This window comes from Anas acuta, chromosome 2 (genome assembly GCF_963932015.1).
Source record: "Anas acuta chromosome 2, bAnaAcu1.1, whole genome shotgun sequence".
NCBI lineage: Eukaryota > Metazoa > Chordata > Aves > Anseriformes > Anatidae > Anas > Anas acuta.
The window spans coordinates 37,858,409-37,872,456 of NC_088980.1; the positions used below are offsets into that span (position 1 = coordinate 37,858,409).

A 14,048-nucleotide genomic window follows, 5' to 3' on the forward strand; every position below is an offset into this window, starting at 1 on the left:
TTTAATAAATCCAAATCTAATTCACTTTTACTCCTGCATATTTCAAAACTTTGTTGTGTTCTCGTGGTCTGACACTGAGAATGAACCGCTTCACTTGCTCTAATAAAAGTCCATCTGCCATAACATTGCCTTAATGCACAAACCAGTCACTGAGGCTAGCGATGCTGACCAGATGACTTTTAGTAAATACAGTCCATCAGATACTTCTCATTTAAGGCAGACTAAGTCAGCACTACAGGTGTGTCGAAGAAAGCCCCCATGGTGCGTTATCACAGAATAGTTATTCTCGCCTTTTTCCCCCCTCTTGTTTTTGCACATTCTGATACTGTTCTAGGAATGGCAGCTGTTTTCTGGCCAGAATGCTCTGGATACACTCTTAGGATCAAGATTCATTGAAAGAGAAGACATAATTTGTTTAAAATACCATGTGTATATTTAAGGCTTATGCATCTAATCTAGAATTCCGAACTACTTTATACATATTCACAGCACCTTTTACATTGACTAGACACCAACAATCTCCCTGTACCTCCTATAGTATAATGAAAAAGACGAAGAGATGTAAATTTTAAAAAATCACCTTTTTTGTTCATTAGAGAATTAAGTGAACAGGTGGTACTTCAAGACCTCATTTCATGAATGTCAGAACCAAGACAGACTTGGTGACACAAGCATATATGTCATGGTCCACAACTGTTGAAGGCTCAAAGATGCACGATACCGTGCACGAACTTTTCAATTAAAGACCAAGTAAAGTCTTGTCTTTCATAGTCAGAAAATCATTATCACTTGGCCTCATACAAGCCTTAGAGAATACAAAAAATTGTGAGGATCAGATGTGTAAGGAGAAAAATCAGAGAAAAAAAAGAATTCAATTAAGAGATGAACGTGATCGGACGACATCCAGCAAAACAAAACAAACAAATAAAAAAGTGGTTTAAGAATGGCAGAGCTGATTACCTCAGGCTTCACTGCACCCAGTCAGCAGACTCTAACCATTCAGATGCAGCCATTCAACGTTCAGTACAACGTTGGGTTTTATTTGCTTACTTTTGGTGACAGACATTTCCTTTTTATACTGCCTACTAAATGTCACTTGGTGCAGTCTGACAAGGTTTATAAGGCAGCAGAGATTGAGAAACCCCACGTGGTCACCAGTCACTCCCCCAGCCCACCCTGTTATTACACAAGGGCATTTCAAATGAAAGTTTAATTGGGCATAAAAATTAAAGCATAGCTTTAATCTCACCTCACCACAGTCATTCCCTCTAGACCCAGAGAAGATAGATCTCTGCCATTCCACCACCAAGGTGCAACCGAGTTGCTAACAAGGGGCAGCTATTCCAGACCTCATGCCCGATCTCTTTTCTTAGTGAGGCCACAGTGAAAATCTCCTCCAGAGACCAGGTTGGCTGAGGATAGATGGAGTCTGGGTGAGGTTTGGGTTTTGTTTCTTTGTTTTCCTTATAATATTAATAAAATCACCAGTCCTTCAAACACTGTTGTAACATATATGCCCATGGATGCAGGAATACCCCATGCATCATCCTGTGAAGTCCATGACCACGTGTCAGAGATGATGAGTTTACACAAGCAGTTGAACTTGGAGCTCTGCCTGTAAGACAGCCTTCAGAAACACTAAGAAGCTGGATGGCAGGGCTCGAGCTCTGACAGGAGGGGATCAAAGCAAAGGTCTAGGGTGGAAAGATCTTCTCTTTTACCTATGCAAGATGACAGACATCATTAAACGTTCTTCCATTTGTTTACATGTATATGTGATTAGAAGGCCTGCTTGCATTTCAGTTCCATTTCACTGTCTGCCACCCTTTACTCGTGTCCTCAAGTCAATATACCATAATGGCAGCACAGGTTTTGAGCAGAATTGACAGCAGAACATAGCTTCAGCCTCGGAAAACGCAAATATCAAATAGAAGTGAAAATATTTTGAAACATTCTGTCAAGACAGGGAAAGTGCAAAAATGCAGCTCAAGAGTTACAAGTAAGAGGTTAGCATATCAAAAGGGACTGCACAGAAAGCCACAGTACCCTCAGTAGATGCTGCAGACAGACACAGCACTGAATCATTAGAAACCCATTACTAGCTGCTAGAACAGATTTCTGCCTTTGACACTTATTTTGGCTCCTTTAAAGCTAAGCAAAATGAACAACAATAAAATTGGCATAACCGTAACATTTCACCAAGCAAAATTCTTAACTGCAGACAGGAATTAGTCTCAAGTCAACTGGCAGTTCATTTACTGCTGTCAGTTCCGGATCCTTTTCAATGATGAAATCATTGCAAAGTAGCTCAGGACTTTGAAAACTAAATTCTATCATGTTGAAAAAAATGAAACTGCTACCCAACCTTCATTTACTCTGAAGTTAATCTAAAAAATAATTGTAGAAGTTGTCTGACTGAGAAGCATGAGCTGAAATGTAATACTAGCAATCCAGAGCATTGCTGGAAATGCGAGTCCTTTTTTAAGATGGGAAAGTACAGATAGTGAAAAGCACATCAGAAGCAGTGTCAACTTAAGATTATGTACTACTGAAGAGATTTTTCTTTCTTGTGCAAACTGAACATTTGAGAAAAATGAGAAATTCTTGACTGCTATTTCCTTTCTCAGTATCACATACACCTTGGCACCGTTTTCATCACACAGGTTCAAAATGAGGAGGTGATCTTCCTCAACTCCTCTTCATCTTCAAATATATTCACATTTCATCTGAAGCCTTGTTCATGTTTTTAAACAAGAATTATATAGGTAAGATTCAACCTGCCTACACCCCTAAAATTATCATTTTCCCCACCCACCCTACAATCCAGCTTACCTCCCAATGAAGCTATGCAGTGTGCAACCTCTAAAAAACTCATCTTACTGGTTGCCAAAGTCTTCAATAACTGCACACCATCTTTACTGATTGTGTCTCTCATCAGCCATTTTACATTATTCTTTTTGTTCAAAACTTTATCATTGCATAGTATCTTACAATAGTCCAGGAAGAACTCAGTTAAAAAGCCTATTTCTTCCATTATTCCCACAGATGAAGTTATTCAATACAATCTGCCTCAGTATTTAAGACTGTACCTTTACTGGCAGTACATTCATTCTTCCTTGCCCACATTTCCTTTCTTGTAAGCAGCTGTGTGATGCTTACTGTGATTAACCTACAACACTACCTTACCATGACTTCTGTTGCAGTTGGACCTACTCACCACTTGCAAACACAGAAGCAGAGGACCTTGATACCCACAAAAAAATCACAAAGTGCTAAGAGACATACACTGTAATAAATAAAAGAGAAAATAATAATGGCCAGCAACTATTCACGACACACTATCTGTTTTGTTGGGTTTGATTTTCTTCCAGTTTTTCAGAAGGTGGAATCTTGGAAGCATGCTACGTTCTTGCACTGTCAGGAAAGTTGAGGGCTGGAAGCATTAGTGCAGTGAGACTGCAGAGAAACAGGTGAGAGGGATCTGAAAAAAATGCTTCATGTGAAAAGGCAAAAAAGTTACAAAGATGCTTACAATGCTATTCGATCCCTCTTTATAAGCTTTTTGTTGAAGGCTTTCCTCTAAAACCCACGGGTTTAAAAGCCCTAGGCAACCCCTTCCTACCCTTCTGTTCTCCTTTCTCCAGTTTATATGGTTTGAGCTAGATTGATCCATTATTTCTGGAAGGGGATTGTGCAAGTCTGAATCTTCTGAGCTTAACAGAATTTGTGAGAAGATTATCCCAAGTCTTATTGGAAACACTGTGTAGAAGTACTAGCAAAAGACTATCTGTATTAGGATGCTTTTGGACTAAGTGATAGGTAACAGCAGCTCTAGAGAATGAAGCACTTCAGTCAACCTACAAAAATTATAACAAGTCTTATCAACAAACTTTTATCCCAAACTGGGTAAATTGTTAAATGGTGTAAAATGATGTTCACCCAGCCTACATTTGCCCTCAGATAAAATTACTCACGGTGGAAATTATACCAATGACTGATCATACGCTATTCCTGTAAACTAACACGAAAACCTAGTCTCACCCAAATCAACAGTGCGCTCTAATTCCCAGCATGTGGCAGTTTTGAACACTGACTTACAGGCAAAGTCACACAGCTTTCTTCTAATATACAAAAACTTTGACACTTCCTCTGAACTCCCCAAAGATCATAGAAAAAAAGGGAACATACTAGATGCAAAATAGTACTGCAATCACTGACACTGCAGAATGCACAGGAGGGCTATGCAAGTCACACAGCACCCCAGCTGGATTTCCAACAGCTGACAGTGCCAGTTGCTCTTTCTGTGTCCGTACCCCAACCCACCTCAGTTGGACAAAATGTGAAAGTGGAGCTACGTCTGGTGGTAACAGCTGCTACTGGTCTTGTCTCTTCCCCACTTGATTTCATAAGGGCTGAACCCACAGATAAATGGATTCTGCATTTGTGGGGAAAGGCACCATGCCTGTATGAAGTATACACCTGATGTCATCATCAGATATGGTTATTAAAAAGTAATATTGACCCTACCTCTCCGACATACGCTTTCATTTCTTCTCAGATACAGAACGCCCCTCACTTCACCCTGATGACATGCTTACGGCTCAAGACAAAACTCAGAAGTCGGTCCTGGGCACAAAACGGTTTTTCTTTCTCTGCAAACAGAAGTTTGACATTTTATCCTATCGGTGTGCCAAATCAAGAATCATCACTGATCAAAGGCGGGAGACAAAAGCAACCAGCAAATTGCTCGGGTCCACACCAGAGATGTGCAGAAATGTAGCAGAAAAGCTACATTTATAGTATCTGGAAATGGAAAAGGTGTAGCCTGTCCCATGCGTGTCTCATTTCATCTGACCCTTAAGCCTCTTTCCCATTCCCTGACCTGCAGTCAAGCCCCAACTATCATCCTGCACCTGAACCAAGCAGTCTGCAAATCAAGACCCATGGACAGTGTATTTACAGTTGGAAGCACTGCACAAATCCAAAAAGCAAAGCAGCATTGTACTAGGTGAAATCCATCCTGACTACAAAAGGGAGTCTTGCGGAATACAAGTAGCGAGAGTAAAACATTTATACTACTTCACACATCATCAGACTGGGAAAATGGTCATTTAGGTTGCTGGGTTTTTCAGAAATGCTAGATAGGAAAGAAATTTTAATTTCAAAGTAGAACTGGCCAAAATAAACTTTTTAAAATCTTAATAAACAAAGTACCAACATAAAATTTGAGGGGTCATTCCACAAAAAATTATGGTGATGTTTAACCTCAATTATAAAATGTTCTCATTTCTTGTAGCTGGCTGCTTTCTTTGAAAAGCACATTTGAAAAAAGTTCAACATGTCCTAACAATAATGCACATACTCTGGCAATCTAAAACGTCTTTTTTTTGTTTGATTTTTTTTTGTGTGTGCAAGATAAACACAGAGCAACACTGATATGTTCAGAAGAAACTTTTCCACTGATTTGGGCAGAAGTTTCCTCTGCATACAGGAAGTCACCAGCTTCCTGCTTGCTGCCTGCTTGTTGCCCTTTCCTCTTCACACCCTCACCCTCGGTTCTCTCAAACAGCTACGGAAATGAAATTTACAGGGGTCCCAATATGTGCAAACTTCAAAAGGAAATATTTTTTTAAATATTATCTGTTGTACATTTTCATCAATCTGCAATTAAAACCAAAGATGATCAAATCTTTGGTCTGCTATTCTAGACTGCTTACTGCATTACACATAAAGAGTGTGCTGTACAATGAACATTGAAAGGCATCATCACAAGCAGCAACAGATTTGTCCATCAGTCTACAAACAATACACATATATGCGTATGTGTATACACATACATACACACACATACATATATATATATATATATATACATAAAGAATTGCATGGATAAGAGTATTTGGATTTATTAACTTTTCTCCAAACTGTATTTATTGGTGCTGTAGGCATATGTGCAAATGATGTACATTAAAAATGAGTCAGGCCTAAAAGAGGAAGCACTGCTGCGGACTCATGAATAACTCAAAGTCAAGCAAAGCTCTCCTTTTATTTTATATATATATATGTATATATATACACGGTTCCAAATGAAATACCAGCTGTAAATGCTGCACATTTCCAAGCCACTGTTTGGAAAGTACAGCAAAGTTTTTACAGGAAGCAGGACATGCAGAACAAGCATCAGTATCAGCTGAAAGCCATCCTTCTCACTACAGAAACTAATTATTCCATTATGCTTCAGCACAATTATCAAATAACCTTGTGGATTTAAATTCAGAGAAGTATATTACTAAAGATTTGCTTGTATTCTTCCTGTAATTATTAGCACAACTCTCCTTATAACTAGTCTTTCACCATACTTCTCAAATGTCTTTTACATAGCCCAGTATTTAGTGTATCTATTTAAGTCATCTTTTCATTTCCACAATTTGGCAAACTCATTTAAATTATGTGATTTATTAAATACTTTGCAGCTTCCTCTTGCACTATCTGCGGTAGGATACCCTAAAACCTGTGTTCAAACTGGAGCTTCCCCTTTGAGGTGCTGGTTGGCCTTGAGAAAGTTGCTTCCCTCTCACTGACAATGATTAGTGTTGTTTTCTTTTATAGATGAAAGGCTCTGCCAAACTACTACATGTTAATCATCAATACTGTAGATAAAATTTAGTCAAGAAAGTACCACCTAGACATTGGATCCTCTTGTTCACATTTACAGTGCAGCAAGGATGCTGATACGAAACTGATCGTGAAATAAATGTGAAATATACCAAAGTCTTTAAAGTCTTTGCATTTAAAAGTGGCTAAACTTACATCTGAAAAGGACAGCGTGAACACTGACAACCCCTTCTAAAGCACAGATGTAAGAAGAAAGAAAAATCATCACAATTTTGAAAGAGAATCTGTTGCAGAAAAACCAGAAAACAGAGCAACATTTTTCAACTCTGCAACAAACCACGGTCCAAGCAGTAACACGCAGACAGATCATCAACCAGATACAGATGTTGCCTTGCTACTAACAATGGCAGGAGGAAAAAAAGGTTGGGAAAAGAGTGCGTCTACCCACATTATACGGGATGCAGAAGCCACTGGTCACCTCCAGCAGTGCTAATGGAAAATTTCAGGACCCAGAATACATTCATATTCATCAGCAGTGTATGAGACTGACAAAGTTAAAAAATGTAAGTAAACTGGCAGCGTGTTGGCTAATTAAGTTTGTTGCTGATGCATCTGAAGCACAATAGATAAGAAAATCATCAGCACTGCTCAAGTAACTGCTGAGCTCCAAGTTACTCTTCTCAATTCAAACGAGTGAAGAGCATGACAGTGAAAAGCTAGATTATAAATACAGTATTGTAAAACTTGTAGAAAGATTACTTATTATCCAATGGATAAAGAAAAAACTCACTTAGAAAACACCACATGGAAGAAAACTCAAGATCAGCACCATAAACCATGACAAAGTGACACAAATTGGTGTGGGGATTATTCCACAATTGGGATTTTCTAACTTCCTTTAAAAAGCCTGCTGTTCACAGTGATAAGTGATAAAAACAATGGCCCAGCTGACAATTCACCTTATCCAAGGTACAGTACTTATACTAACATCGGAGCACAGTCTAAATGCCAAAACCACACCTCTGCAGTTCTAGAAGGATACTTTAAAACTTTTAACAAGTTCCACACCTTGAAATTCAAGTCTAATCTCAATACACGTCAGACATCTGTACTTCTTCCCAACACAAATCCAGAAGTCCAGTTGTGGAAAAGCTAGAGATTAAACAAAAAATAGCACTTACTATCAAGCATGCACAATCGAGGTCTCAAGAATCACAGTTCAGACATTCATTGCCTGGTAATTCCTACCAAGGTGTATGGACTATGTGTGGGTCTAAGGGTTAAATAGGACAGCTCAGCAGATGATGCAAGCAGGGTCTGTTACAGACCCTCGGCTCAAAGGACAGAGCAGGAGGTGTTTTCCCCTTAGCACCTATCTGTAATGTGCTGAAAGAAAGATGTCAAACTTCAATAATGAAACCAAATATCCCAGGATTGTAAGCAGCCAACAGGCAAAACATCAGTTTTTTAAAAACTGTTAGCAACAGTTTTCTAGCACTACTCACAGTAACCAGCACAGGGAAGTTATCATACATTCCATGATAATGACTAAAATGAATAAATCACTGGACTGGGAGCTGTGAATAGTCTAAGAACCACTGATAGCAATCTGATTACACAGACAGACAGAAATCACTGAAACCTCCCTAAACAAACATCTCATGCACGTACACGCTTGTAGTCCTAAGGTTTCAAGATTTCTGAGGCTGAAAACAAAAGTTAGGAACAAAATTGATTGTGAGGAAAAATCTCAGAAAAGCGTGAAAACCAAAGCCATCTTTAAGCTGGTTTTTATCTATGGTCAGTTTTACAGCTAACAAAAAGGGCAATTTTGGCTAAAACTAGTTGTTCAAATGCTGATGTTTCTGAAAATAAATAAATAAATAAATAAATAAATAAATAAAAGAGGCAAGCATAAGAGAAATAAAGCAAGGAGAACAATACAGAAAAGGGGAGGCTGGATCACCATCAACATAAATTAGATTTACGAAGTGTAAAAACTGAGAGACGTAAAACATCCCTGTACAACACAGCCAACAACGTTAGGAACAAGCCCCCAAAGCAACAGCATAGGCCCATGACTAGACAGAGGTGGCAGAAGTGTTAAAAATCATGCAGAATGATCAAAAATAGCCAATAAATACTTTCCTTCTATAGCTGGGAAGATTCAAAATGGTATAATTGTATCACATTATATTGATTTTCTTTCCAACTCATTTGTTAAACAGATGTTCCAGATCAGATGTTAAAAAACATTGTGAGACAAACATTTCGAATCAGCACACTTGTTAAACTTATCCCAGAGTCCTGGAGCAGCCAGGTCAGCCCAGTAATCTGTGATCTGTTGATCCTCTTTTAAAACTAGGTATTTTTAAATTTGTATCTGTCTTTAAATGGTAGGGGCTGCCACCATACAGAGGAATGAAAACACTGTGTCAAAGGGACAAATCAAGTTTTTTAAGGCAGCCCGACACGATAGAGAATTCAGACAAGATAACAAGAACCAGTGAAAGACAGATGCATTCAAATGTATTCAAACAATAATTGCATGCCTTATTTTTAAATAGTGGAAAAGATGAATCACTGAAACAAGTCATCCAGAGAAGTAAATGGTAGATTCTCAGTATCTTGATACACTTTTAAAAACAGCTTAGCCAACTGTAAGTTTGTCGAGAAAAACTCACTCAGACTAAAACTGATGCTGAAACATTTAAGGTGAAATGTTCATCTAAGACAGATTTGATCCCCGCTCCAATGCAGCACCACAGGACTCAGTACGGTACTACACGCAATTCAAACTTTTCGCATAACTAGATTAATTAGTAGTGTGCTAATAATGTTCTTTAATAGACCTAAAAAAAAGATTTGCCGACCCATTAACAGAACAAAAAGCCCCTCAACTTTAATAGCACAGAAGTAATTTTTTTTTAAATACAGCACAGGGTATGGGGATACTGCCTCTTTGCGCCGCACTCAGTTTAACATCAGTGACATATCATTCCTCCTATTATTTTCAAACTATTTCCAAGCAGATTTCAGGTCACCTTATGACTCCAGTCCTTTGAGAAACCCACATCTAGCTTTAATAGACGCAAAATACCTATTTCTGTTCCGTTTAGTAATCCGTCAGCCTTTACCCACATGGATTGCTAAATGCAGCGTGTTCATATCCAAGGTCTGGACACAGTTTGAGGAACTGCTCTAGGGTGGCTCTCACTTCTTATTCCCAGCTCTCAGTGTAAATACAGTCAACTACTTCTCCTCAACAACTGTCACACACAGATTCCCGTAAGATTAAAATAATTCTGTTTTCTATTCAACAAATAAAAACAGTAAGATTTAATCCCATTATAATGCTATCCAACCTTACAGGGACTTCAAATTCTGCATCATTTTCTAATTCACTTTATAAAGTATTTGGCCACGCTGCAGTATCCGAAATAAACAAACAAACACACGCTGCAGTATCAGAAATAAACAAACAAACACATACTGACACCTGGTTCACTAACAAAAACACTGTCAAGCAAAACACAGAATACAGTAGCAGCTTTCCCCAAAACTGGAAATGGCTACAACTAAGCCCCTTCTTTTGGGGGTCAAAAAAGTTCAAGTTTCACTGATGTATCCAACAGAGGCAAACAAATCCTATCGTGTTTCACAACCCTCTTCCTCTTAGTGCACAACTCAGCCAAATATTTGTGCATGTAAGGGCTACAGAGTGGCCTGTTTTGGGCACATTTCCGGGCTTAGAAGAACACACACAACCTACAGCTTACTAGAGAGCAGCGTAGAGGCTAAGCCAAGCAGTTTACATACCATACCACATTTGCACTCTGCAGTCATCACCGGCTCCTGATCCAAAATTCTCTTACACGTGCTAATCAACAAAGCCTCAAATGGACTAGGAGCTGATTATCTCTGAAACTGTCTATCCTCCACAATTCTCAGCAACAGCTGTTGCCAATTACAGCAGCATACCTAACAGTTTAAGATAAAACTCCTAAGGACAGAGCTCAGAGTAAACTTTCTAAAAAGACTTCAGCAACAGAATTCCTTTCAGGGAGAAGTGCAAAGCCGCTCTTTGCATAGTCCATCCGGAGTAAAAAATGAATTTATACAACAATAACCCAGAGACAGCAAAGATCTCTACATTTGCATAAACCATAGGCAGGCAGAGTATGTGTAAGGCATTTTCCCTAAATCCCACTTTTCTAGCACATTAATTTGAGGTAGCAAAGTCCAAAAGACACAAGTGCTATTGAAAGCAAAGCAAAGAGAAAAGAACAATGTTCAAGTAAACCCAGTGCTATAACGCAAAGAAGGGGAAATGTGAGAGGAATGTTTCCATTTATACTGCTGAAAGGTAGGTGCAACAGCATTTAAAAGATAAAGATATAAGAACCATTTTTGCGTGACAAGTGAGCTTTGCTACCATTGCAGCAGAAACTGCAAACTATTTGTGTAAAATCAAGCACGTGCTTTTCTCAGGTGAAACGGAGTGAAACACACAAGAACCTCACCAGCCTAATTCCTCCTTGAACAACACTACCATTACTAGCCCCTACTTTGTCACGCTTGCACAAAGCTGGAGAACAGCCTTGACCTTCACATCACTAACAAAAGGATGCTCTTATTATCTTTTGAAATGTTCGGTTTTCATAGTAGTTGACTATTTCTAAGATTTCTACAAATTATGATGCCATCATAAAATCCAGAGGAGGAAAAAGATGCACCTTCTTTCCAGTATACACTTATATGTAGATAGGAATCACTCATGCTCTCATACTTTGTTATAAGCTGAAGTTCATGATGTAGGTGCACAAATCATATAAGGCTAAGTTCTTACTGTTGGCCCAATGGAAATTACCAATTTCAAGTAAGAAAGTGTACAAAGAGTTTAAAAACTCAACAATTTATTTGGGGCAGGCTTTGTTTAGTTTTCTGTTTACATGTGTGTGATATGAGTGGGCCACACATTTCAATAAAAAAAAGAGTTTAACAATTAGTTATTCACAATGACAGTAAGTCAGACAATTTTTACAAAACAAGGACTGGCTTCAAAAGTGAAAAATCATTATTGCCCATAAACAATATGCTGTTCTTATTGCCCAGTTCTAGGCCTTGTGGTGTTTGAATTGGCAAGCTACAAAGCTAACAGCAGATGATGATTAAGAGAGGTAGGATCTAGGATTAATTTAACTCAGTATTACTTTTTTTTTTTTTTAATATTTTCAATGCCAACAAACAGCCCACGTGTATTTGGGATACATTTTGGAAGGCTTAGTTTTCACAGGGACATTAGCAGCAAGTAGCTGAATTAGTGTGGCAAACAACTGAACTGGCAAATCACAAGTTCAATGAAGTTTCACTGGTATGAAAAGAAATACTTCTACTATGTAGTGCTTTTTAACCAAGCTTCAGAGTACTTTGTAAAGGTAGGTTAGCAGGATTACTGACAGCAAGGTGGTGAACGAATGCTGTGTAGCTGCATGGCAGAACTAGAGAGTATTTTCCAGTCCTGATTCCCAATCCAGTACAGTTTGGAACATGGGTCTTTCACATATTAACTAGCATGTTTGTTGGTTGTTAAGTATTTAAAATTATATATAGCACTAAAGCAATGTTATGTCAACATGATGGGACATTCCTTAAAACTGACCCTTAAAAGCAGACCAAAGAGCCTCCAGGATGCTCAGCACCACATGTACCTCAACTGCACGGTGGATGCAGTACAGCAACATGAGAGTATAAAACTCTCAATGAGTTAAAACGTGCTAATTGCAGCACTTGCACTGGTATTCATACTTCCTACAGCACCTGAGCTGCTGTGTCCTAAAGAAAAACAAAGGTGAGAGGTAAACTAGATCTGAAAGGTGACAGCGAAGCTCGACCTGCAGCTGTCAGTCTGAAGGCAGCGCGCTGGTCAGCTAACACAGGCGGGGGCAGGCAGGTGGGCACAAGGAGGAAGAGTCTCTGGAGGCAGCAAAGTGGAGGGAAACCTGCCTCCTCCTCCAAACTCTTCCCCAAGGCCTGCAAAAAGAGCACTCGCTCAGCCCTCAGCTCCCCTCCTCAGCCACCAGCATCACCACCACCAATTAAAAAAATAAATTAATTAATTAAAAAAAAAAAAATCCGGAGGGGAAAGAAAGCCTTGTGACCACTCTGCCTCCTCCTCCTCCTCCTCCCTCCCTGCTTCCACCTCCCAGGAACGAGGCTGTGCCTCCGCAGCTCCCTGCCGGGCGGCACCTGCCCTGGGCGCTCCGGGGGCGGCAGCAGCCGGGCCGGGCCGTGCCGAGCCGGGCGGAGCGGAGCAGCAGCGGCAGCCCCGCCGCGCCAAGGCCTCACCGGCCCCGCTGCTGCCCGCCGCCGGCCGCCGGCCCCGGCGAGCCGGGAGAGGCCACGGCGGGGGCCTGCGCTTTGCCTGCGGGGGAGAGGGGGGCAAGCGGGTGAAGGGGAGCAGACGCCCCGGGGCTGGTTTTACCTGCTGCTGCTGCTGCCTGCAGTGGCATGAAGAGCTGGCTCAGCCTCTCTCTGTCTTTCCCCGCTCCCTCCCCCGCCTGCCCTCCCCTCCTTCCTTCCCTCCCTCCCTGCGCGGCTCGCAGCCCCCCAGCGCCGGCCCGGCGCCCTGCGAGGGACGCGGGGCAGGGGGAGGCGGTGGGGGACGGCCCGGGGAAGGGAAGGGGAAGGGAAGGAAGGGAAGGGGAAGGGCTGGGGCTCGCTGCCCGCCCGCGGGGACGCGCGATGGCGCCGCCTTCCCCCCTTCAACCACCGCCCCCCCCCGGCTCCATGAGCGCAGGCGCCCGCTGCGCCGTGAGGCTGCGGCCGCCCACAGCCCGCAGCGCCTGCTCCATGTGCACGGCCGGGCGCTGGGGTGGGCGAGGGGGTTAAGGGGTGCCCTGGGGGGCTAGGGGTGCTCCGGGGACCGGGGAGAGCTGCAGATGGAGGAGGAGGGAGGGAAGGGTCGGGTCTGGCCTCGCCCCGGGCTGCCGCGCAGCTCTGTCACCGCCCGCTCCTGGCGAAAAAGGGGCGCTAGGAGTTGTTGAAATGAGGAGGTTTGCCTTCTTTCCGAGGCCTTTCGTCCTCTGCGGAAGCCCGGGGGATTTATGTGCATGAAACAAACTCAGGAGCGAAGGGAGTCAGCTGAAGTTGAGGTTATTTAAAGTGGATCCAGTACGTTGCTCCCCGGCTGGCTGGGTTCAAACCACTCAGCAAACTTCCTCGTGGAAGGAGGAAAGAGGTGTCACGAGCATGAAAACACGAAACCACGAAGCGATGTGCCCAGCTGTGTCTGCTGGCACCCAGGATGACCCATCCCCTCCTGCCCAGTGCTCAGGCCGCAGGGTGGGCAGAGCCGTGGGTGTGTGAGGCAGGGGAAACTGAGTTACTGCTCCTTGGACATTGACCCTTTCTCATTTGACTCTCCCATTTCT

The 14,048-nt window shown here is 41.7% G+C and overlaps 1 protein-coding gene across 6 annotated transcripts in view; it reads right to left on the reverse strand.

Moving 5' to 3' along the window:
- The window catches only part of TBC1D5 (TBC1 domain family member 5), a 317,841-nt gene extending 304,462 nt beyond the window's left edge, over window positions 1-13,379 (reverse strand). For 2 of the 6 annotated variants that reach the window (XM_068674325.1, XM_068674322.1), the window contains exons 1-2: window positions 13,100-13,211; window positions 12,278-12,450 (exon numbers count right to left, since the gene is read on the reverse strand). Coding sequence is in view for 1 of the 6 variants with exons in the window: in XM_068674318.1 (XP_068530419.1) it covers window positions 13,100-13,127 (28 nt within the window). In the remaining 5 variants the exon portion in view is untranslated. Of the gene's footprint in view, window positions 1-12,277; window positions 12,451-13,099 lie in introns of all 6 variants that reach the window. The other 4 variants (XM_068674320.1, XM_068674318.1, XM_068674324.1 and 1 more) reach the window with 4 other exon arrangements.
- Between the last annotated feature and the right edge of the window lie 669 nt (window positions 13,380-14,048).